This window comes from Candoia aspera, chromosome 11 (assembly GCF_035149785.1).
Source record: "Candoia aspera isolate rCanAsp1 chromosome 11, rCanAsp1.hap2, whole genome shotgun sequence".
Classification (NCBI taxonomy): Eukaryota; Metazoa; Chordata; class Lepidosauria; order Squamata; family Boidae; genus Candoia; species Candoia aspera.
The window spans coordinates 21,874,776-21,899,489 of record NC_086163.1 but is presented as its reverse complement, the minus strand read 5'-3'; the positions used below and the strand labels follow the sequence as shown (position 1 = coordinate 21,899,489).

Genomic DNA, 24,714 nt, shown 5'->3' with positions numbered 1-24,714 from the left:
AGATCTGTTCTATCCAGTGGCAAATTATGCTTCTGCTGGGCCAGTCTTTTGTTCCAGCAACACAGAGGGAATCAGAGGTGGGATTCTGAGAAATCTCATACAGTATGGAAAGCTCAGGCAAGAGAGTTGTAAGAATCTGCTTGCTAAGTGGGTAGAGCATATAGGGGAAATCCGTTGAGACACCAAATGATTCTGGGTGAATATTTACTGTTGGTTGAAACAGCACAGATTTACTGAATTTAATCATGGGTCTAGAAAGAACATTGTTTCACATGCTGGCCATGTATTAAGTTAGGCTCTGAACCAGACTAAATGAGATAACAGGAAACGATCCAAACTGCATTTTCTTTGAGGGGAAAGCAGTGGTGTGTGTGTATGAGAATTAGACTAGGACTACAGGTGCTTTGTTTTGTTTTATTTTTGCAAGAGAACAGTTAGGGATATTAGTGGATAAGCCTGTTTTGCCATGGCTCCCTAGAACATGCCTCCCCTGTTAGCATGTGTCCTCTCTTTCCATCTTAAGGGTACCTCAAATCCTTTTTAATCCAGTGTTAAACAACAAGCTTAATCTTGAAACTATTATCTAGCCATCCCTGGTAGGAAATCTGATTGAAGGGCTTGCAAATTATTTTAGGAAGCGGAGAGAATGTTAAACAAGAAAGAGACGAGGTTCAACATTCCCAGAGCATCATGAGGCTTATTAACTTGTGAATTAAATCATTATTTAAAGGCAGAAATCTTGAGAAGGTCAGAAGCAGAAGGTGAAGAAAACATGTCCTTTCCTATGTCTTGCAATACAAATTTCCCTCCAGCATTGATGTATAATATTGAATCCATTAGTCAGATGCTACAAGATTTGTGGTTACAGTAACTGCAAAAACAAAAAACAAAAAACCAGAAAGCACCAACAATGAAAGCAAAGACTAGCAGCATCTCATGATGGAATCTTGAATAGGTCCTTATGATGGTTTTTTAGATCTTTCTTGAGCCTTCCTATTTACTTTAGAGATTTAAAGCCACCACTGTCCAAGTGCTAAAGGAAGAAATTGCCTGTAATTTTAGAATGTCTAAATAAATAATAATGACAACAGCAGCAACAATAATCTGGAAGTTCTGCAGATCTTTGAAGGTTCACCTTTGCTTTAGGCCAAACAACTGAAGTGGACATTGCTTGTGCCAAACCAGCAAAACAAAAACAAACACAAAAACACAATTTGATGAGAAAGCAGAGCCAGGAAATTCAGCACAATCTTTTCTTTGCCAAAAAAGCCCAGATGTGCTTTAGCCCCTCAAAAGTAGCTTCTTTATACAGTATATTTTGGTTCAAAGTGAGCATGAGGTACTTCAAGGGATGAGATGAACAACTGAAGTCTTTTAACCAACAACAACATGAGACAAACAGGGCTGAATACTTAGTTAAATAGGATGCCTCTTTTGCCATTTCTGCTGCCCATCTTGTGAATGTGACCCAGGGCAGTTGACAATATATTAAAACAATAAAAGCATTATTAGCAAAGGGTAAAGCCTATAATGGTCGATGAGAATAAACCCAGGCAAAACAGTTGACAAAGACCACTCAGTGGGCCAACTAGCCTCCCAAGCTCCAGGCCCTGGAGCACATTTGGGTCTTCAGCACTTTACAAAAGGCAGCTAGGGGTCCATCTAATATTGGGGGGAGGGGTATGGTGTTCCAGAAGGCAGGTGTGGCAACAGAAAAGCCATGCTTCCAGGGTCCCATAAGATGACAATTGAAGGGACCAGGAGTGTGCCTCTCCTGTTGGATGTGGGATGGGTAGAAACAACCAGGGAGAGACCGTCCCACAAATATTCTTATTCTGTTAGTGCCACATTGATTTTCTTAAGTCATTAAGAAAATAATTGTAGATAATTGTAGTTATTAAATTGCCTTCTTCGCTGAAGGGTTTCTGCTTGGTCATGCTTGGTTTAATCATCCTGTTGAGATAGATAATTTTCAGATTTTCTGATATGGGCATCAATGGGTTTTCTGAAAGTTTTCATTCTAAGACACAAGTGGGAGCCAAGTATAACTTTGGTAATGTTTTGTATTTGTTTTGTTGTGGGTGGGAGGAAGTGCATTCAGCTGCTGTAATTTTCATGCTGACTGAGGAATGGCTGAAGGCCAGAGATGCATATGAATTTTATCAGCTCCTTGGCATTCTTCCCATCTGTCTTGCGCGTTAATTTTTATCAATTTGTTGGCAATGGTAGATCAACCAAGACTGAATAACATGGAAGGATTCCTCCATCTATTAAAGCAGATTGATGGTGGTGTGGGATCTGGAGCTTCAAAGATGAAGAATTTGACAGAGGAGCAGAAGAGGTTTTTAGGAACAAGCCTACTACATTTGTTTGCAGATGAAGTTATACTGAAAGAGGCAAATATAGAAAGGGAAGTATTGATGTGCAAAGGTTCAGTGCAGAAAAGCAGTCTAGTTATTCCAGGGAGCAAATTTAGGATGATAACCTGGACATCAATAAGGAAAGAAAAGAAAAGATCAAAGGTACCTCTGAGTCAAAGAAGGCAGACAATTCCTATTTATCTTTGGTGAGTCCAGATGCAGGTAATGGAGGGAGAGAACAATAGGTATGAAAGTGACACAAAAGTATGCTGCAGACAACATCAATAGCAGGACTGGCTTGCACATTTCAGAAGAGCTCTGAAACATGAAGGGTTGATAACACTGGGAAAGATTCAGAGAAACTCCTCGGTGCTATGATTTACCTGCAAACACTTGTTTATTACATAAGTCAAGTTGTATTTAAAATTGTGGGTGTGGGTATGGATGAGAGAGAGAGAGAATGAGAGAGAGAATGCTGGATTAATCCTAGCATGCTTTTTCTGATTCATGGGATCACTGTTTATTTGTTTTGCTTTCCAAAAGCAAGCAGCCTGCATTTCTCATAGTGCTGGATATTAAAAAGTGAAGGTGGTACATGCAAAAGTCCTTGGGCAAAAACGAGATAGTATGGGTCTCTTAATGGCCAAGGAAGGATTTGGTTAATCTTCGGAAGTCTCAGATCTCAGCCAGGTCAGCAAAGATGGTGCAGAACCTGGTGTTTAGGTGCTTGACCCCGAATATCAAAGATCATCACCTTTCATTCAGCCAAGTTAAGGTCAGACGCATCAAATCTAAAGGCAGCCAAATTAAATCTCACAGCCTCTCTTTTCATCCTTCTTGCAAACAGAGGGTATGAAACAGGTTGAAAGAACTAATGCATTGCTATCCTTTCACAAAATATAAAACCTGCTTAGGCTGTGTTTGTTTGATCATTGTTTATTTGTTTTCCTCAGCTTCCCCCTCTGCTCTGCCTCACATTAGAGCTGGCCTGGTTGCATTAGAGACCCCAAAGGGCCTTGATTTGATCTCTTCCCCAGAGGTAAAGCCCAGCTGATTTTCAATAAGAATAACTATGCCTGAGATCAGAATCCTAGGAACAATAACTGAATTCAGATTTTGTGAGCTGTGAAATAGGGGGAGAACACTGAATTGTAGCTCCTGAGTTGGTCTCAGTTCCATGTTGCACTATGGGCATAATAAATACTCTACAGGATGGCTGTAACGGTAATTGAAATCTTGCACTGAAATTATGTAAGACTTCACTAAATACAGAGCAGATTATGTCACTATTACTATAAGCCATTATTCTCTGTGTGTGTTTTTATTTTTTTGCCACGATTGTGCATGTGTATCCCATTTCCTGTCCAAGCAGCAGATGGGCTGGGAATTGAGGAGAAAGCATTCATAGCAACAAATAAATATTAAGTGACTGTCAAGATGGAGAGCTCAGGATTCAGCTACCCTTGAAGCAAACAAGCATCTGGGCTGCAAAGCAAAACAAGATGAGGAACCAAGCCAAAATTGAGACAGAAAAGATTCCAGACATGCCACTTGGCCTAAAAAGTCATTTTTTCCCCCCTCACCATATCAGGAACTTCTATTGCTAAGGATTTTTCATGATACAGGTCTAATTAACCTGCATTTTTCTATGTCAGATGGGAAAAAAAAAATCTGTCCCTCTATGTTGTGATTTGAGCTCTGACTGGATAGTCCTGAACATCTAAAGGTGCCTCCTCTTGAGAAGGACCAGAAGTCCATCTTGTGACATCTCATGCACTCTAATTGCTAACAGCTACTCCATTCTTGGCCAGAAGTCTGTACCAGAAACGGGAATCTGAGACTTTTTCTTTGTTGATGCATCTATAGTAAGAAGACTTATGAAGTGAGAGGCTAATGAAGAACAGCTTCACTATGCTGAGGAACTTTAATTGGTTCCTGGTAAACAGAGAGATATCTAAGCTTATGTTAGGAACACAAGCCAACAGAGTCAAGTATCTGCCTATCTCAGATACCTATGCTGTATCAAGAGCCAGCAGAAAGATGGTAACTATTTGAGTATTTGGGAAAGTCATGGATTAACAGGTAAAACCATATATTTCAAGAATCTGATTGTGTGAGATGTGTCATAGTACTAGAATAAACAGCTACTCAAAACATCTAAATCAATATGGACACAAGTCTTGATCCAATTGGTGGGCAGAAGTTCTGGGAAGATAGCATTACGGAATTTCTCCACTGGAAGAGAAACTTCCCAAGAATTTCTTAATGTCACGAATGGATTTCCTTTTGGCAAAGACAGAGGGTCTGCTACTGAAAAGTCCTACCAGGAGGTTCCTTCAAGGTGGGGTTTAATGGGAATGTGGGAATCCATGCAGGATCCGAACTGCTGAAGAAAATCAGATACATTGAAGGACAAGATATTCCTCCACACTCTTTCACTGTCTCATCAGTAAATATGCACAGGACCAGCATACTCTACCCATGAGCATTTCTCTCTCTGGTGCTACATCTAAATAGGAAATATATATTCCTAGTAAAACATTTCAATTCAGGAAAAAAAAAAATCTGATGCAAAGGTTTGTACCTGGGTGGGGTGGGAGAGCAGGGCTGACCTCCAAGCCTTTTTGAGCATCACTGCCGATTGTTCACCGTTTTACTGACCTTCCTCATCTATCAAAACTTCCTTTAAAAACACAGAAATGAAGGCTTCCCATCAAGGCAGATGCAGTGTCATTTTTGCAGCCTGCTAAAATGTTTATCGGGAGATTACAGAGACAACTTTACAGAATTGGTGACCTTGGCTGAGACTGGAACAAAAGCATTGCAGATGACCCCAGCAAAGACGAGATAGATTTCCAAGACTGTTTTGTTGTATATCCAGGTTTAATGATGGGATAAGTAGAAGGAGGATTGATAAACAGCCATCCATCCCATTGCCTTGCAATACGCTGTTCTATTGAGTAAGCAGTTGTCTAAAGAAACCAAATTAATATGCAGATGGAATACATCTGGAGAAGTAAAAAAAGGGACCGCAAAAAAGCTCTCTTCAAATCCTATTGTTAACACTTATTTTCTCTCCTCTTTTCAAGTGGATACATCGGCGCTTTGTTATTTTAAGAAATTTTGCTCTCCTCCTTTGCAGAAAATGTATTCTCCCCAAGAACATCGCTCTCATTTTTGTGATTTGATATTGTTTAGATGATTTTGAGGGACAATTTGTTCCTGATGTCCCAGGAGGAGCTAAAATGGCTTTGAGGGCAGGGAACACTTCACCTTATATTTACAGCATTCTAAAACTGGAAGGGAAGGTACTTGTCACAAATTAAAATAGATCTCCAAATACGTGCTGTTAGAATCGGCATCAAAAGGGGCCTTTGAGGGCCATCTGGCTCAACTCTCTGTTTCGCACAATTACAATATCCCCAGCCTCAATGCTTCCAGTAATGCATTCATTTCTCCCATTCCACATCTCCTACTATTAGAAGTTCCTACTAATGTTTAGTTGAAATCTAAAACTCCATCTCCATCTATTGCTTTTCATACCTATTTGCATGACTGCGATGTACAATACCTTCTTCGCAAGCCATTTCCCTGCCTCTTAGGTGGCTAATCTGAGAGGCGGTGGTCTAACTCTCCATTGCGTTCAGAACTTATTTCTGGACTCATGCATCCTGTGAAAGTAGTCACCATTTCCTCCTTTTCTCATAGGATGCTCCTAAATTCCTTCCTTTACTGTGGATATGAAGCCCCAGGATGAAAGGCTTGCTGTATGGAACTTGAAATTAAGCGGTGAATGCTTCAATGCTTGGTGAAGGGATGAGTAATCAAGATGATTGATTAAAACCCAGAAGGAAAAATTAGATATAATTTTACTCAGTATGCTGACCATTGTTCTATTAGTTTCTCAAAGAATATGATTATTGAAAATTGCCTGTTCAGTTTCAATTCAAACAGCTATGCAAATGAAGAAGCGTGCTCCATCCTTACATACTATGATCCAGCTAAATAGATGTAGATAATAATCTATCCTGAAAAAAAAAGTCTCTTGCTTCACCCAGATCATTATATTCTTTATTTTTTTAAAGTAAGGTTTCATCAGATTTGCCTTTATTATTATTATTATTATTCTTTCCCACCCCAGAACAATTAAAATACATGCATATTTAATTTACAGAGAGAGGAACTGATAATTCCAGTTTGAATGCAGACTTTCTTCTGGTGGTTTTGCATTAATAGCTGTCAATTTCACTAATAGACATTTTGTCAGTGACATTAAATAGATGCTTTGTAAGTGGATTCCAGATGCTACACTTCTGCCTCCAGGATTATGACCCAGGCTTCCAGATGAAAGGAAACAAATTAATGATGGGACCTTAATGGTTCCATTTGTCACATAAGGAGACATGAGCAATTTGGAACTATCTATCAAAAGTAGAAAATAACCTAGTACAATGGTCTCTTCTTTGAAATGCAATATTTTTCAGAAAATATTTTTTTCCTATCTCTTTCTACCAGAATATTTTTTAAAAGAACTGTTAGATGCAGAATGTGGTTGCATCAGCATCCCCCCAAAATGAAGTTTTACTTCATTTCTTGTCCTCCCATCCCACCCTGAAGATTGCTGCAATATTGTCCCTCAGAGAGAAGCACTGATTGGCTTATCCTGAAGTTACCATTAACCCATCTTCCTTCTTCAGTCTCTGGTGCAGTTTCCTTGTTTTTATTTTTGTTTTAAAGATTCCTTCCTTCCTTCCTTCCTTCCTTCCTTCCTTCCTTCCTTCCTTCCTTCCTTCCTTCCTTCCTTCCTTCCTTCCTTCCTCTCTCATCTTCCTTCCTTCCTTCCTTCCTTCCTTCCTTCCTTCCTTCCTTCCTTCCTTCCTTCCTTCCTTCCAAAAAGGATAGAAATATTTGATATTTGCTGGCCTGCTCTTCATGGCTCCCAGATCACCCATCCTTTCTCAGGTCCCAAAGACCTGGCTAACTATCCTGCTGAATTAGAGCAGAAAATTCTGTGAACTGCCCAGACTTGGTTGGAGTTGGGAAGCATCAGAATTGAATAAGCAAAGTAAACAAAATAGGCATCACAGCTCCTTACCACTTGGGGTTGGAAATATACAAAAGGCTTTAAACTAGAGGAAACCAGGCCAAAAAAGTAAAAGACTCTGAAAATCTTGTTTCATCTATTGCACAGTGCAGCCTTAATGCATCCACATACCAACTATAATATTTTATTGAAGCATTTATTTGAAAAAGCAAAGCCACACTATTTTGAGAATTCCAGGCATGGGATGATGGGCAAAATTGAGCCACGGTGCTTGGGATCCTGGAATTCAGAATTTTGTGAGTGCCAAGGATTGGGGCTGCCCTTGAAGAGCATTCAGAAGCTTCCACTGGTGCAGAATGCAGCCACAGGGATTGTAAATGGTGTCGGGTACTCGACACATGTAACACCACTGCTACATGAGCTGCATTGGTTGCCGGTGTGCTTCCAGGTACAATTCAAGGTGCTGGTTGTCACCTTTAAAGCCCTTCATGGCTTAGGGCCAGGTTACCTAAGGGACTGCCTTCTCCCAGTTGTTTCTGCCTGTACAATTCGATCAGTAGGTTGGGTATGCTGCGTGTCCCGTCAGCCAGGGCATGTCGGCTTGCAGGAACTAGAAGGCATGCCTTCTCCTCCATAGCGCCAGACCTCTGGAACATCCTCCCTCCAGAAATTAGGATGTCCCCAACCCTGTTGGCCTTTCGTAAGGCCATGAAGACCTGGCTTTGTGCCCGGGCCTGGGGCCTCGAGCGTGTGAATGGTCCCATCTCTTGGCTGTATTAACATCCATACATTGCTCACTTAGCAGCCATGTATATTTATTTTGTATTTATTTTATATTTTAACTGTTTTAATTGTAATTGCTTTAATTGTTTTATAGTTTTATTGTTGTAAGCTGCCCAGAGTCACTTGCTGAGATAGACGGCTATAGAAATCAAATAAATAAATAAATGTGCAGAATATCACCTTTGATATTATATCTGTCTTCATGTACAGACTGTCAATCTTCTTTCAGTGTTCAGCAGGAGCAAGAAAAGATACTGAAAGCTCTTATAGCTTATACACAATTCATATAGCCAAGCCGCTATGCGAATCCCATGGAAAAAGAAAAGAAGCTGAGAAACGAATCAGGAGAAAGTTCTCTCAACCTCACCTTTTGGGTTGAGTCAAAACAGAACAGAACAGAACAGAACAGAACAAAACAAAACACACTCCTGCAGTATTGCTCTGCCTAATGTTTTCCAAGCCAGCTGCATTCCTGGTGTAACACATCTGACTTTCCAAACACAGAAGTTTTCAGCCTTTCCAAGAAACTTAAAGCAACTGCCCCCCCCCCCCCAAAAAAAAAGAGGTGGGGAGGAATCCAAAGCTACTTTCAGGCAGAACTGTGTTGTCTGTTGACAATGTAGGTCAGATGAGCAGAGGGAGCTGGAACGAATATCTTGAAAGAAAAGTAAAGAAGTGCAAAAAACAGAAATGAAAGGCAGAGAAAATCAGAGACTCCTTTACTCCATCTGTATCAAAAGACAAACAACCAAAAGGGAAAGAGATCTATGTAATGGGACTATGCAAGGGAGCGAACCAGTGTTGGCTATTTTAGCTTTGATGACAGAGCCCCATTTTGCTGTGTGGAAGCACAACCATAAATATACTGGGAGTTTCATGGGAGTTGGACCTCTAATATTTTCTTCCAAGAAAACATATCTGTATTTTGGTGCCCCTTGTCAACTCCCTGATCACCCTCTCCCTTCTCAGGTTGTCAGAACCTCAGCTTGCAAACTACGATCCCATTTTAATGGAATTTTACTTAGGTTTCATTAGAGGAAGTGGTTCTTCTTCCAAGTTGCCCTGTATCCTGAACTTCTGGGATGGATTAGACATCAAGAACAACCAATCATGAAACAATGCAAAATCCTCGGTTTTTGCTACTGGGGAGAAGGGCCAAGGGAATCTAAGAGCAGGAGAAAGTGCTCACCTGTTGCCTGCTAACATTCTAGAAATGTATTTCCTAGTGCCTGTAATTACAACTGAAAAGGTTAAACCTCTGTTTCTTTAGTTAATGAGACTAATTTTCTTTCACAGGCTATTTTTAGGCTTGATTCTTTTCTCAATTCTCACACTTTGACTGGAAACAGTGGCCACACCTGGAGGCAAATTCAATTAATGGCTGATGCTGCATACATTTCATGTCATGATTTAATTTCCTTTTGGTTAATTAATTCACTTCCTAGCACCGGCCCTCATTCCACACCAATCAACAGCCTGTGTTAAGTACCATCTGCTTGTAACAATGTTCCTATGGGCTAGGCATGCGGGCATACACATTCTTATCTCCTTGGAAAGCTGGCACTGAAGGTTCTCAAAATGGGATTGGCTCACTGCAATGCAATTTAAGACTTTAGAAGAAGCTTTCTTAAAACCATGGCATGGGGTCTGATTGCTGATTTAGGAAGGAAAACTCACAGTCCCAATGTCCTCCCTCCTTCTGGAGTCAGCAATATGGAAATGGTAATAAATCAATACAACTGCAAGCTGGTAGTAATAAATGTTGGGATTGATCTGCCTTACAGAATTGTTGGGGGAAAATAAGAGGAGAGAAAGAGTAGCCTTGGCCAGATGTAAGGGCATGGATCAAGATTTGACCATCATGTCCCAGCTCAAGAATAATTTTGTATTATTATCAGAATCAATTTAAGTGGTTGCCCAAAATCACTTGCTTTCAGTGGGCAGTCATATAGGTTGAATTAAATAAATAAATGCAATCATGTTCTGTTTCCCTTCTCATGGACTTAGCTCCTTCCATTTTCCATAAAAATTAACTGTAACTTGCCAGATATCCAGACTGGACAAACTCTGGTTACCACAAACCATAGTTTATACACAGATGTTGCATGAAATGGATCTTGGATATTGACCTTGACTGAATATTAGGGACTTTGTGAGAAACCTGCATGGTTAGCCTGAACTGCCCAACCATGTCATTGCCAAGGGTAACTGATGGAGGTGGGAATTGACCAAAAGGACAGTATCTAAGATTCCCACAAACTCAGGGATGGCCATGTGCATCCACAGGTGATGTAAAGGGAAGCAACTGAGGTACAGTGTATCATGATGCTATTGTGCAAACGATACAAAATGATGTCTGTGATGTTATTGTGGTTTGTAGTAATACCTTTATTGACTATTCTAAAGGCTTTGACTGTGTGGACCATAACAAATTGTGGCAAGTTCTTAGTGGTATGGGGATACCAAGTCATCTTGTCTGCCTCCTGAGGAATCTGTATAACGACCAAGTAGCAACAGTAAGAACAGACCATGGAACAACAGACTGGTTTAAGATTGGGAAAGGAGTATGGCAGGGCTGTATACTCTCACCCTACCTATTCAACTTGTATGCAGAACACATCATGCAACATGCTGGGCTTGAGGAGTCCAAGGCTGGAGTTAAAATCCCTGGAAGAAACATTAACAATCTCAGATATGCAGATGATACCACTTTGATGGCTGAAAGCGAAGAGGAACTGAGGAGCCTTATGATGAAGGAGAAAGAAGAAAGTGCAAAAGCTGGCTTGCAGCTAAACCTGAAAAAAACCAAGATTATGGCAACCAGCTTGATTGATAACTGGCAAATAGAGGGAGAAAACGTAGAGGCAGTGAAAGACTTTGTATTTCTAGGTGCAAAGATTAGGGCAGATGCTGACTGCAGTCAGGAAATCAGAAGATGTTTAATCCTTGGGAGAAGAGCAGTGACAAATCTCGATAAATTAGTTAAGAGCAGAGACATCACACTGACAACAAAGGTCCACATAGTTAAAGCAATGGTGTTCCCTGTAGTAACATATGGCTGCGAGAGCTGGACCATAAGGAAGGCTGAGAGAAGGAAGATCGATGCTTTTGAACTGTGGTGTTGGAGGAAAATTCTGAGAGTGCCTTGGACTGCAAGAAGATCAAACCAGTCCATTCTCCAGGAAATGAAGCCAGACTGCTCACTTGAGGGAACGATATTAAAGGAAAAACTGAAATACTTTGGCCACATAATGAGAAGACAGGACAGCCTGGAGAAGGTGCTGATGCTAGGGAGAGTGGAGGGCAAAAGGAAGAGGGGCCGACCAAGGGCAAGGTGGATGGATGATATTCTAGAAGTGACGGACTCGTCCCTGGGGGAGCTGGGGGTGGTGATGACCGACAGGAAGCTCTGGCGTGGGCTGGTCCATGAAGTCACGAAGAGTCGGAAGCGGCTAAACGAATAAACAACAAAAGTAATACCTATGAAACTAGGACTTAATTTTGAAGCAGATTTGTTTTCTGTTCTTCTAGAGGAAAGCCTAAAACCAATAGATGGGATTTAATGGGAGATAGTGTTCATTTAATCTCTTTATAAAGAACCTAGAAAGATTCCACTATTCTAAAGACATCTAAACTACTGGCCATTTCCACAGCAAATATATTATTTAATTATTATTTAGTAATGAAGGATGGCTAAAAATTCTCACATAGAAGGCATTTCATGTTTAAGTTTATATTGTATCCAGTTTTATACAACAAAACATTTTTTTCCCTCTCCCACTCATTTCCCATTAGGGAAAACAGAGCTGGTACCACAGAATCTATCCTTTAAGGAAGAAAATGGACACTAAATTTAGAGGCTCTGATATTGGAAAAGTCATTATGGTACTGTCAAAATGAGCCACTCTCAAAGTGAATTTGTTTGCTGGGCTGCTGACAAAAGGTGATGATTTCCATCAGGTTTCACGCTGCAGCTTTTGACTCAAATGAAGGTGTACTCCAACTTAAAACAAAAAAAACAAAAACCAGGGAAATAAATTTGGACTGTGCAAAACAATACCTATCAGCTTGAAACATTCACGCATTTCAGGGAAAATTAAATAATTTCAATTAGTTTGGTCAGTATTAACCACTGCTGTTATTTATTTAGAGGTGAGTTTTCTATTTCCCATGTCTGTCCTACAATCCTGCCTTGTCCCACCCACGTGGGCAGAGAGCCATAACTGAAATTCTCAATACATATTGATGTCATTTCCTAGTCCTTGGTAATTAGTATTTCAGAAATGTATAGTGTTAGGAATGTCTAGCTAATATATACAGACTTATTTAACTGATGTTTACTTAATAATACCTAATGACTTTTGAAAAAAGCAAATAGGATACTCATCAGGGTGAGAAATTGAACTCTTTTATAAGGCTAGCATTAACATTATCCCTGCTGTAGTTTTGATTCATGTTTAAGCCAATCACCTCTGAAATCTTATGCATTTTGAAATAAACATTTACCTCTTTCTTGGTGAATTCTGGTGCATGATCATTTTTATCATCAATGACAATTGTTGCGGTAGTGGTCCCAGTCAACCCAACTTCCTGTCCAGCCATGTCCTTTGCTTCTATGATTAGCTCATATTTTGGATTTTCCATCGTCTGCAGAGATGAAGAAAGAAGACAATTTACTCCAGGAATGATACATTCATCTATTTGAGATATCCCCATTATTATCATAGAAGGGCTCTTAGATAGAACTAATCTATGGGATCTGTTTCCAGGTAAGGTGCAGCCACACAAACAGTCTTTGAGAAAATGGGAAACAACATGCTTGTTACCAAAATGACAGATCTCAACAATATAAACACCAATCATTTGGCTTAACTCATGATGGAACCCATATATACTTTCAACCTGCAGCAGTACAGGCATCACATATTAAAAAAAAAAAAAAGTATGTTTTGTATTGGGGGTAACAAAAATATGTGATGTGTTAGAAAAAACCATCTATAGCCTATGACCAGGGCCAGTTTGTACAAGTCCTAGTAAGAAGAGGTATGATGTGAAGGAGGCTAGTGAGAATGATGATGTCTTCTGGAAGAGAGAAGTATAAGAAATATAGCAATATTTTAACTGTTTAAGAAACTGTGCTAAAAATAATTAAGGGGGACAATGCCCCTGTTTGTTGAGTGTGGCTGCTGAAGACCAATCTTTAGGGAGGCCTCATCAACTGTATTGCTAAATGGAGAACACAGATAGCAAAGATCAGGCTACCATTTCCAGTTTTCTTAAAGCTGGGTGCTAAACCATTATATCCACAGCAATATTTATTGCAAAGATTTTAGAACAGCAAGAGAATCAGTCTGGTGGATTGGTTAAGGACCCAGGCTAGAAACTGGGAGACCATTGGTTCTAGTCCTGCCTTAGGCACGAAGCCAGCTGGGTGATCTTGGGCCAGTCACTCTCTCTCAGCCCTAGGAAGGAAGCAATGGCAAACCATTCTCTTGTCACAAAAACTGCAGGGACTAATCCAGACAGCTGCCATGAATGAAGACTGATTCAAAGACATAAAAAACAAAACAGCTTAAAAAGGGCATATCCAAAGAAATTTCATTAAAACTATGTCCTATCTATTGCCTGCCTGCCTGCCTGCCTATCATCTGTCTATTGCTTTCCAGTCAGTCTTAACTTCTAGCAACCATATGTACAAGTCTAAGCTGCTTTTTGTAACATTTTTCAGAGGTGGTTTGCCATGTAATTTATGAAAATATTTTTATTAGCATTGCCTGTTTGTGACAGTGGATTATGCCAATGGGATAACAGATTTTTTTTAAAAAATCATATGGCATAGCAGTTCGGTGTTCATGCTGCTTTTTCTTGATGGGAAATCCTTGTGAGGTCCAGCAGCCAGATGTGTAGACTCTTTAGCTGTGACAAGTCACGTTGCCCGGGGTGCACCATGAGGAGGCTAGTCTACATTGCACCGAGTTGGGCTGAGAGGGAGGGACCGGCCCAAGGTCATCCAGTTGGCTTTCATGCCTAAAATGGGATTAGAACTCACAGACTCCTGGTTTCTAGCCCAGAACCTTAACCACTAGACCAGACTGGCTCTCAATGGATAACAGATGATGACTGCTTACTAGGAACATTTAATTTCAACTGTGAAGTGTCTTGATAATTTTGGAGGGGAAATTTTGCAAAGATTAAGATTGAGGTGGTCATATTTGTTCATCTCCAACAGTTCTACTAAGCCTGAAATGTTATGACATCTCTCAATAGCTACCTTACCCATAGCTATATTGTGAGTTTTGCAGCACCAACTGAAAAAATAAAATAGTCCTAAAATAGTAGGTAAAGAAGATCAATGCCCCAGTCTCCAGGAACAACAGACGTCAGATTTGGTGATGTGGTAATATCACATAAAGGAAGAGAAATCAATTCAGAATGAAGCTGCTACTTTCTGAGCAAGTATTGACATCTTTCGGATTTAATTTATTTTGCTTTTGATGACATCATCAAGTACAAAGATTAAGCTGGCTATGTCCCAATATCCTAGAGAACATACCCACTTTAAACAAAGCTGATATCATGCTAAGAGGAGGGATAATAATCTTAATGATTAGGCATTAAATCATGATTCATCTGGTGTCCCATTTATCAGCTCCAGCTATGTCCAAACACAGCACTGACAAAAGAACTAGTATAATTACAACAGAGAAACCTTTCATTATCCCATAAATTTGCACTTTGTCATTTAGCTGGCTGCATGGCTGGAATTATCGGCGATCTCAACAAAACCAACCAACCAACCAAACAAAAAAGGTAGGCAAATCTATAACCTATTTGCAACATTTTCCTGTGCTAAAACTTTCGGCAGTCAAGAATTTGTACTCTATTATGTTTAATTTCTGCAATTTGAAACCAACGTTCATGGTTGTGTTGCTGAAGAGCTGGCTTGCAGATTCCTCCCTTCCTCCAGTTTGAGAAATCCTATAGAATTTGACTGACTGTGGTGATGACAGATCTTCATGATTTAAAGCAGAGATGCAAAAGGAAGACTCCCAGTGTGGTAACAGTTGGTCTCCTCTGAGTTAAGCCCAATTTCTGGTGACTTAATGGACCCACTCCTCTAGCTTTCTTGGGAAGAGCATGAAAGGGGTTTGCCATTGCTTTTTTTCCAGGATCAACTTCATCTTCCCAGTCTAGTCTTTGATTCCTTGGTGATCTCTTTACTTAGCACTAATGACACATGGCCTTGTTTAGCTTGGCCAAGTCAGCCCGTGCCTGAGCTGTAATTTTTAATTTCAGAAAGAGGAACATTATTCAGTACATGACTTGAGAGCATTTATATTAGTTTATCATTACTTTTAATTAAATTCAGACATCAGTGAAGTCAAATTTAGGTTTTGTCTTGGCCTGACTCATATGGAGGGCAGCACCCCCATATTTAATGGAGCTATGGTTCTCCTATATCTACTTCTCTGGGATAAGTTTAGCCACTGTTGAAGAGAATGCTGGACTGGACCAGTCCCTCATAGTCTAGCAGGTTTATGTAGTAGGACAGGAGAGGAAATACAGGAAACAGTCATTTTTCTATATGTTTCAACAGCTAACAAAATTGTAGATCACAGAGGGGGAGGGACCAGCTCATTGCACTTTAAATAAATGAAATGATTCTTTTTAATGCAAGGAGAAACAGCACAAGAGATGGTTTGCACTGAGTTTAATCTCTAATGTTTTCACTACAGTTCCAGGAAGGAAAATGTCAGCTTTCCAATATATAAAGAAGTGGGTTGCAATAACTCCATAATGCTCCATATTAAAGCACTGATACCTCAATAGCTGGGTTGAATATATCTATCACAGGTTTGAATAGAGGGTTTGGCTAATGGAGAATTGAGGTCTGCCAGAAACAGAAGAGAGAGAGGACAGAAGCTTGAGTAGATGTTGGGTTTCCCCTCCTTCCTGTGGGCCACATTTGTCCTCATGGTTCTGGGAAGCATCTACCATAGAAAGGAGAACACTCTTCCAGAGTTTGTCCCAGTACAAGTTCACTAAAGGACTTTTCTGAAGCTTCTTAGGTAGGATATTGCACATATTACATTTCAGATGGGAACACATTTGAATAATGCAATTGAAACTTGGGTCCTGATTCTGTTTTTGAGAAATAGGCAGAATATATAAATGGATCACCATAAGCCAGTTTCACTTGGAGCAGTTCCACTGGATCCAAACTCCTTGCCCAGTTTTATTTAACAAATGTAACCACTTTATCCCCATGGCAAATCATGGATGTTTATCATGAAAATCAGTAATCTCTCAATGTTGGCTGCTTTCCATACTGTATAGGCATGCAATTCCTCTCCTACAATCTGCAAAGAATTCCAATCAGCTTCGTTATGGTCATAAATAATCTTTAAAATACAGCAGTGGAATTGTTCAAGACTTAAAAACAAACAACAATAACAAACAAACATCTGGATATTTTCCCCAAATCCCTTTGCTGTCTGTGAATCAGGGCATATTGATGTAAGAATATAATGTAAAGGACAATCTCTTGATACAAATGAGCAAATCAAGAGGTATTTTTTTCTTGCCTGAATATTTATAATTGATTAGAAAGATGTTTCCCGCTAGGCCACAAGTGGAGAACCCATTGACCTTCAGCTTTTGCTGTACTACAACTCCCATTATTCCTCACAGTGGGACAGGCTGCAGGCTCTTCAATCCTACACTACTTAGTAAAATGCAACATCTTGTAGGAAAACTTTCATGTGCCAAATTGAACTTGGCTGTTTATTAGAAGAATCAAAACAGTAGTTAAAAATACACGCACGCATGCAAAAATGTTTAGAGATGAGGAACACTCAGATTTCTTCTCCTTCAAGGGGAAAACTTTTTACAGCCACACAAGAAAGTAATGTTATAAAGGTCGAGGTAGAAAATGTATTGCTCCATGCCTGAATTGCTTTGCAAATTAGCACCGGTGGTCAGAATGCCCAGAAAACGCAATTACTGAAATTTCCTGGCACCTCCATCTTTAGTGGATAAAATCACAGAGGTTATTTTGAAAATTAGTGCTGTAAGCTGTAAAATATTTTGCAATTCCACTTTTACATTTTTGGTGGGGTCTTTCTATCCTTAAAGATTAACGGCACAGGGCAGTGTAACTTCAAAGTGTTTTCTTTTCCATGCTGACTGGAAGTTGCAAGTTGCAAACGATTGCAAGTTTTCATATCTTATGCTACTTTAAACATTATGATTGGGGGGAGGGGGGAGGAGGAGAGAAGTTTAGAAGGAAGTGTTTTGGTGGAGTATCTGTGGAGCCTTTAATGTCCTACATACTTCAGGGCAACCTGCTAAGAATCTCAGCAGTCTGCGAATTGGTTTACAGATGATTTCCAGAATTCTCCAGCCAGCATGATTTGCTAAGAATGCTGGAAGTTCCATTCCATACACTCCTGGGCAGCCAAGGATTGGGAAAGCTGGCTAAGATCCAAGGAATCTGAGATACCAACTTTCTAACTTTTTAAAAAGATCCGTAAGGGAGGACTCCCCTCCCTTTCAGAGAACAATGTGTCAGACTGGTAGAAAAAGACCTGGTGTTGCTCCAACGTGATGGAATCCCTGCCCAAAACAATGATTGGCCACCCTTCTCTCTTTCTGGAGGAGTATGAAGACCCCATTTCTATAACCTGTCTTTAAATTTGTTTCTGGTGTTTAACAATGATCTTCCCATTATAGTGTTGTTCTTTATTTTGTTTGTTCGTTTTGTATAGTTCTTAGGGCCTGTCCAGCTCCAAGGACTTTGGATGGATTATCACAAGTTAAAATTATATAAATGCAATGATAAATCCAAATTAGATAAACAACAGGAACAATAGTCTGTAGGTTGAGTCATGGCAACTGGATCCAGTTGCCATGAGTCAACCTACAGACTATTCCACCTGGATGACTGAGAATCTTCACTGACAACGGGAACAATCAATCCACAATCATAAATCAATCCTCCACTTAAGGGGTGAACACCAATAAAGCTTAGTTAAGGTTGAAGTGTTTGGAGAACTTCTAAACACCATGGGGGAGGGAGCTGTACTCTGTGGGTAAACAGACTTCCAAAGTGTAGGGACATCACAGAGAAGACTTGTCATCTCACCATGTCCTCCTCAATTCAAAGGCAGAAGAGAGACTTAACAGGCTCTCCTGAGATGGACAGTCTTTCACTGTATGGACAGATTCAATTTTGGCAATGCACAAAAGCACTAGCTTGTTGTGTGCATTGCCTTGATGGTTTCCACAAGAAAGATGGCACAGAATTAACAGGAAAATGAATGTGGGGAGAGGGGTTGTCATTTTTTGTGAAAGCTTTTTCCACCAAACTGCTCACTGATCTTTGCAAGGATTTGATTTGCATTGCAACACTGGACAAATCTTAAATCACTCTGATTTAATTCAGGATTCCTCTGAATCCAATGCATAATCTACACATTTATCAGCTTGAATCTCATCTTCCAGAACAGGAATGTAATTAAAAGAGATAACTAAGTAAATTAAAAGAAAAAAAAATGCAGCACTGGGTTCCATTGTCTGAGATTCTCTTTGAAGCATCCATTGAATTTACAGTTCTGGATCAAATATTCTGAGCAAACCAAGCCATCTAAGGTTGCGATCAATTTTTCTGTTATTTCTTCATGTCTCATTCCCTTTTATTTTTTTTAAAGCTTATCTTTATTTACTGTTCAACTGACAGTAATAATTTCAGGTAGCTTTCTAAAATCAAGCACCCTTCTGAGCATGTAATGAATCAGTAAATGATATCATCTTTGCCTATAAACAAAATATAATTCTAGTGGATGCATTTATGTACAGTATTTGCTGGGTCCTTCCCTGGGAACTTAAACTGATCTAATTCCAAATCAGATGAAAGATCACATAAAATGGATTTTCAATTACACTGCTGATGTATACACATGCATACTTAGAAAATTATGGGGTTAGTGGGAATAAAGGCATCACTTTTATACCAATGATCTTTCATTTATGGGAACATTTATGGAATTTTCCACACTTTAATCATTTGCTTTCATTTGTGTGGCAATGAATCCACCTTGTTGTGGATCATCCTCTCCTTCTCTTTCCTTCCACCTTTCCCAGCAAGAGAGCCTTCTCTAGAGAGCTAGGTCTTTGCATAATGTGTCCAAAGTAGGATCAATTGGCTGTCCATGGTATATTTATATATATATTTATTTAATTAATTTCTATAGCTGCCCATCTCCACCAAGTGATTCTGGCTGAGTGTAACATCAGCATTCAAAAGCATTAATAATCTTCCTATCCTGCTTCTTGAAAGTTCAACTTTCACTTCCATAGCACATCACAGGGAATACCATGGCTTGTATCAGTTTGATCTTTGTAGGTATAGACACACCACAGCAACTGAATATCTTGCTCTGCCAAGTGCTCATCTGTGGTGTATTTCTTGACTGCTTGTTCCTTTACTGTTGATGGTTGATCCTAAAAGGCAGAAGCTATCCACCACTCCAATATCTTCACTGTCAGTTCCAAGGCTGGCTGTTGTACCTGTTTTCATTAGTTTGGTTTTGTTTATATTAAATCTTAGTCCCATTTTTTCACTGGACTCCATGATGGTGATTGGTGATGATGATGATGATGATGATGATGATGGAGCTTGCAGATCCTTTGCATTTTTGGCTATAGGGGAGTGTCATCAGCATAGCACAGGTTATTCATGTTTCTTCCTCCAATTTTAAATCCATGCTCATCTTCTTCTTCCAATCCAACTTCCCTTAATATATATTCAGCATATATTATTCAATTTAAATTCCCAACTTGAGAGAACAAATTTTCTGCAGCGCCAAAGTGATAGCTCAAAGAAACACTTCGAGTTAGCGTTGTCCCTTTCCAGCCAAGCTGTTGCTGGTAGCTCCCTGCTGTTTGGAAGTAAAGCCCACATGGCATTCCATGATTGCAATGTATTTTCAATCTTCACCAACACAAATGTCACATACACTCAACAGTTACACTAATGAGAAAGGAAACTATATGGTGATCTTCAGCTATAAATCCATAACAAGATGTATAGTTCTTAGCCAATGTGTTTAGGGAGTTGGACTCTGACTAGGGAGACCCAGGTTCAGTTCATCCTCAACTATGAAAATGCACTGGCTGACTTTGGAGCAGTCAATCTCTCTCAACCCACCCCACCTCAAGGACTGTTGCTGTGGGGGTAAAATGGAGCTCCCATGAAAGTTGCTGTAAGTTTTTGGAGGAAAAGCAGAATATAAATCTAATATGTAAAATTACATTGCAATTTCTTCATGCTCATGAATGTACCTCAAGTTAAGGAAACAGACAGAATATAACAACCACCCTGGTGGACCAGAACAAGCAAACAAAGAAACAAACATCTATCTATCTATCTATCTATCTATCTATCTATCTATCTATCTATCTACCTACCTACCTACCTACCTACCTACTCTAGCAACTTGCTTTCTACATCAACTAACCAGGTGGCTTTTTCTGTTACCAAATTTTATTGTTGAGAACATGCCCCACATTTTGTTCCAGATCCAGAACTGAAAAGAAATAAGCCTGATTCAAAATGCAAGTTGGCATTACGAATTACAAGACTGCCTCACTCCCATTACAGCAACCTGTCCCACCCAGGCAGGCAGAGAAGCCATGTTATGGACCCCATCCATGAAAGAATGTAGATTGGCAGGTCCCAGGAAGAGAGCCTTCTCTGCTGTTGTCCCCAGCCTATGGAACACTCTGTCCCCAGAGGTGAGGCAGGCCCCCTCTCTCCCAACCTTCCAGAAAGGGGTGAAGGCCTGGCTCTGCCATCTCGCGTGGGGCGTGAGGAGGGATAACCAACCCTGGGCATGGTTAGCTCCCTGAAGATGCTCCCAGAAATTAAGATATTTTTAACATATATGTCTTGGACTATATTTTTTATTAAGAATATTATTTTATTGTATTTTAATGATTATTTATTCTTGCTTTATTGTAAACCACCCAGAGTTGCTTTTTGAGTGAGATGGGTGGTGACTAAGTTTGAAATATAAATAAATAAATACATCCATAAATAAGTACTTTCCATCTGACCTTTGTAAGAAACATTCATAGGCGTTCAAGAAATGACTGATTTCAGGTTAAGTTTGTGTGTGGCTTTTTAAAAATAGATATAACTCATGATCATACAGCACAACATTGCTTCTTCTCCAAAATGAGTGACAGTCATGCAGCTGATTGAAGAAAAAAAGTTTGCAGCTTAGTTGGAATCCCATGAAATACCTTTCAAGAAAAACATTTCTAACACCTTGGCCATTTGTTTCTCTAATGTGATTTAAATACAATTAATATTGATTATTAATCATTAGGATATTGGTTTTATTTTGAACTGTCCAATAAGAAATATGGGAAATACATTTCAACCATCATTCTTTTTTAATTCCCCAAAAAGTACTGTGCAGGATTGTAATTTATTTACAAATCCCATTTCTGAATAGTACTTAAAAATGAGAAACCTGTTTAACACAGACTTCTATTTTGAAGACGCTTGGAGGCCCTCTATTTAGGTCATTTCAAGTAAAGCAAACCTCTGGCGTGAACATAATTGCTGAGTTCACATTCTCAACTTGAGCTCAAAAGGAAAAGTGACTGGAAGGCATGGGGCAAAATAATCAGTTTACTAAATACAGCACAGGAACCTCTGAAAATTATTGCTTTCATGAAATGTTTAATCAGTCAGTTCAGTCCTGCTCATCAATATGAGAACATAATTACTGAAAAGACTGCACGTAGCATTTCTATCAGATACGTATTAACTTATTAAAATAAGACAATAGGGTACAGACTAAGGCAGAGGAGTTTGAGGAGACAGCATCAAAGGCATTCTTCTTTTTTCTTTATTTTGTGGAAGGCCACAGAAAATTCTGAAGGCTTGTCCTAACAACCAGGAAACACACTGAGACAAGGAACTGGTCTCTACTATTTATTGCTAGTACTTAACAGGAATCCTAACAAACTGAAGAAGTGTGGGAAAACCCAGACATATAACCCCCAAGGGTTAAGGCAGTCCCGATCTGTGTCTCTTTGAATGGCTGAACAATTCATCAGTGCTACGCATGCGCTTGACCGTCTGGATGGGAGCCCCCTGCTCGCCATCCTTACTCATGACAAGGCTATCCCAAAATGTTTGCGTGAGATGGGCAGTAACTAAATTTGAAATACAAATAAAATTAAATACATAAATAATAATCCGCCTGCCTTCTATAGAAGACCTGTATACTGCAAGGGTCAAAAGGGGGGCAGAGAAGGTATCTGCAGACCCTTCGCATCCTGGACATAAACTGTTTCAACTTCTGCCATCAGGACGGCGCTACAGAGTACCGTATGTCAAAACACCTAGACATCGAAACAGTTTTTTCCCTCGTGCCATTGCTCTGTTGAACTCCTAATTAATGTAGCATGATATGATTGATAATGTATGGTAAGACATGACTGCTGAGATGTGACCGGTAATGCTCTGTTAAATGTGAATATATATTAGACAACAGATGCAGTATATTGTCCCTTAATTCTCCCTTTAAATATGAGTGTGTTAGTTAATAGCCATAGTATTATTTTCCTTCAGTTCTTTTCCTGATTGTATAGTTTTAGTAAATAACATTATTACTTTACTATAGTTTATTTTTGATGTTATGTGAATATATTGAGAGCTCTTGCACCAAAGTCAAATTCCTTGTATGTCTAATCATACTTGGCCAATAAAGCTATGCTATGCTATGCTATGCTATGCTATGCTATGCTATGCTATGCTATTCTATGCTATGCTATTCTATTCTATTCTATTCTATTCTATTCTATTCTATTCTATTCTATTCTATTCTATTCTATTCTATTCATAAATACATAAATAAAGAGTCTATGGTAAAAGATCATTTCTCACCAACTTTCTTGCACTCATTCATACTTTCTGAATCGAACTCCACTAAGCTAAGATATTAGAAAAGAAATGCACATCAAATGTTGATATACAAAAACTTTATCCTGCAAGTTTTTCTCACGTTTTGTAAGTTAAGATCTTGGAGATGTTCTGGACTGCCTCTAAAAGAAACATTTTATGCACTACCACTGAACTATGACTGTCCTGGATTTCACACCCAGTTCACAAGCAAGACACATGTATATGGAGTCCTTGGTGCTCTCTGAGCTTTGTTGTCTTCTTGCCGACGTTTCATTGCCAGACTAGGCAACATCTTCAGTGCGAAGAGGGAGTGGGCCTTGCTCTCAGTTTATATACCGTGGCTTGCCCTGCTTGTGTTGGTAGGGGTGTTGTTCTCTCCTTGGGAGTTCTTTGATTGGGCTGTTGTTTGCTGCTTGGTTGATTGCCAGAGTTAACAGTTCCTTGATTAAGGTGTATTGTGCTGTTTGCTGGTTCATCTGGTGTTAATCCTAGTGTTGATTTTTGCATATCTGGGTGTTGATTGCTGGCAAGGGAGTGTGCTGGTCTTTTGGCTTTTGTACTGTCTCTTTTGAGTGGCATGTAAATGTTGTTTACCTCTATGTGTCTGTTGATGGCTGCTTTGTACGGATTTCCGCGGATTAAATGCCGTCTCAATTTCCAACAAATATCCCTTGCCATTGATAAAGGACATGTTATCACATCTGGCCAAGGGAAAGATCTTCTCTAAGCTTGATTTAAGAGAAGCCTACTATCGTGTACGAATCAAGGAGGGGGATGAGTGGAAAACTGCATTCAATTGCCCATTGGGAGCTTTCCAGTATAAGGTGTTGCCGTTTGGGTTGGCTGGGGCCCCTGGGGTATTTATGCAATTAATCAATGAAGTTTTGCATGAACATCTGTTCAAAGGTGTACTGGTGTATTTGGATGATGTGTTGATTTATACTGAAACCATGAAAGAGCATGTAGCTCTGGTAAAGCAAGTATTGTGTAAACTCAGATCTGCTGAATTGTATGCCAAGCTGTCGAAATGTGCCTTTCATCAGACCCAAATTGACTACTTGGGGTATAGGATTTCAGATAAAGGCATAGAAATGGACCCTGCCAAGGTGCAGGCTATCATGGACTGGGAGAGTCCCCGCACCCGCAGGCAACTTCAAAGTTTCCTGGGGTTCAGCAACTACTACAGATTGTTCATAAGGGGGTTTGCTGAGATTGCCTTGCCCCTAACTGAGCTGCTGCGAACCAAAGGGGTGGGAGATACTAGGAGAGTCAAGAATCCCGGAGCGCTGTTGAGGTGGACGCCTGCTTGTCAGACGGCGTTTGAGCGGCTGAAAGCAGCTTTCGTCAAAGAGCCCATTTTACAGCATCCTGATCCTTCAAAGCCGTTTGTTGTACAGGCAGATGCCTCCGATTATTCTATTGGGGCATTGTTGATGCAAAAAGACGAGGCAGGATGCCTCAAGCCCTGTGCCTACTTATCCCGCAAATTCTCCGAGACTGAGAGGCGTTGGCATGTTTGGGAGAAGGAGGCATTCGCAGTAAAAGCT

The 24,714-nt window shown here is 39.8% G+C and overlaps 1 protein-coding gene across 1 annotated transcript in view; it reads right to left on the bottom strand.

The window, feature by feature from the left end:
* The window catches only part of CDH13 (cadherin 13), a 489,049-nt gene that overhangs the window by 71,446 nt on the left and 392,889 nt on the right, over positions 1-24,714 (bottom strand). The window contains exon 8 of the mRNA XM_063312654.1: positions 12,694-12,834. Coding sequence (XP_063168724.1) covers positions 12,694-12,834 — 141 coding nt within the window. The remainder of the gene's footprint in view (positions 1-12,693; positions 12,835-24,714) is intronic.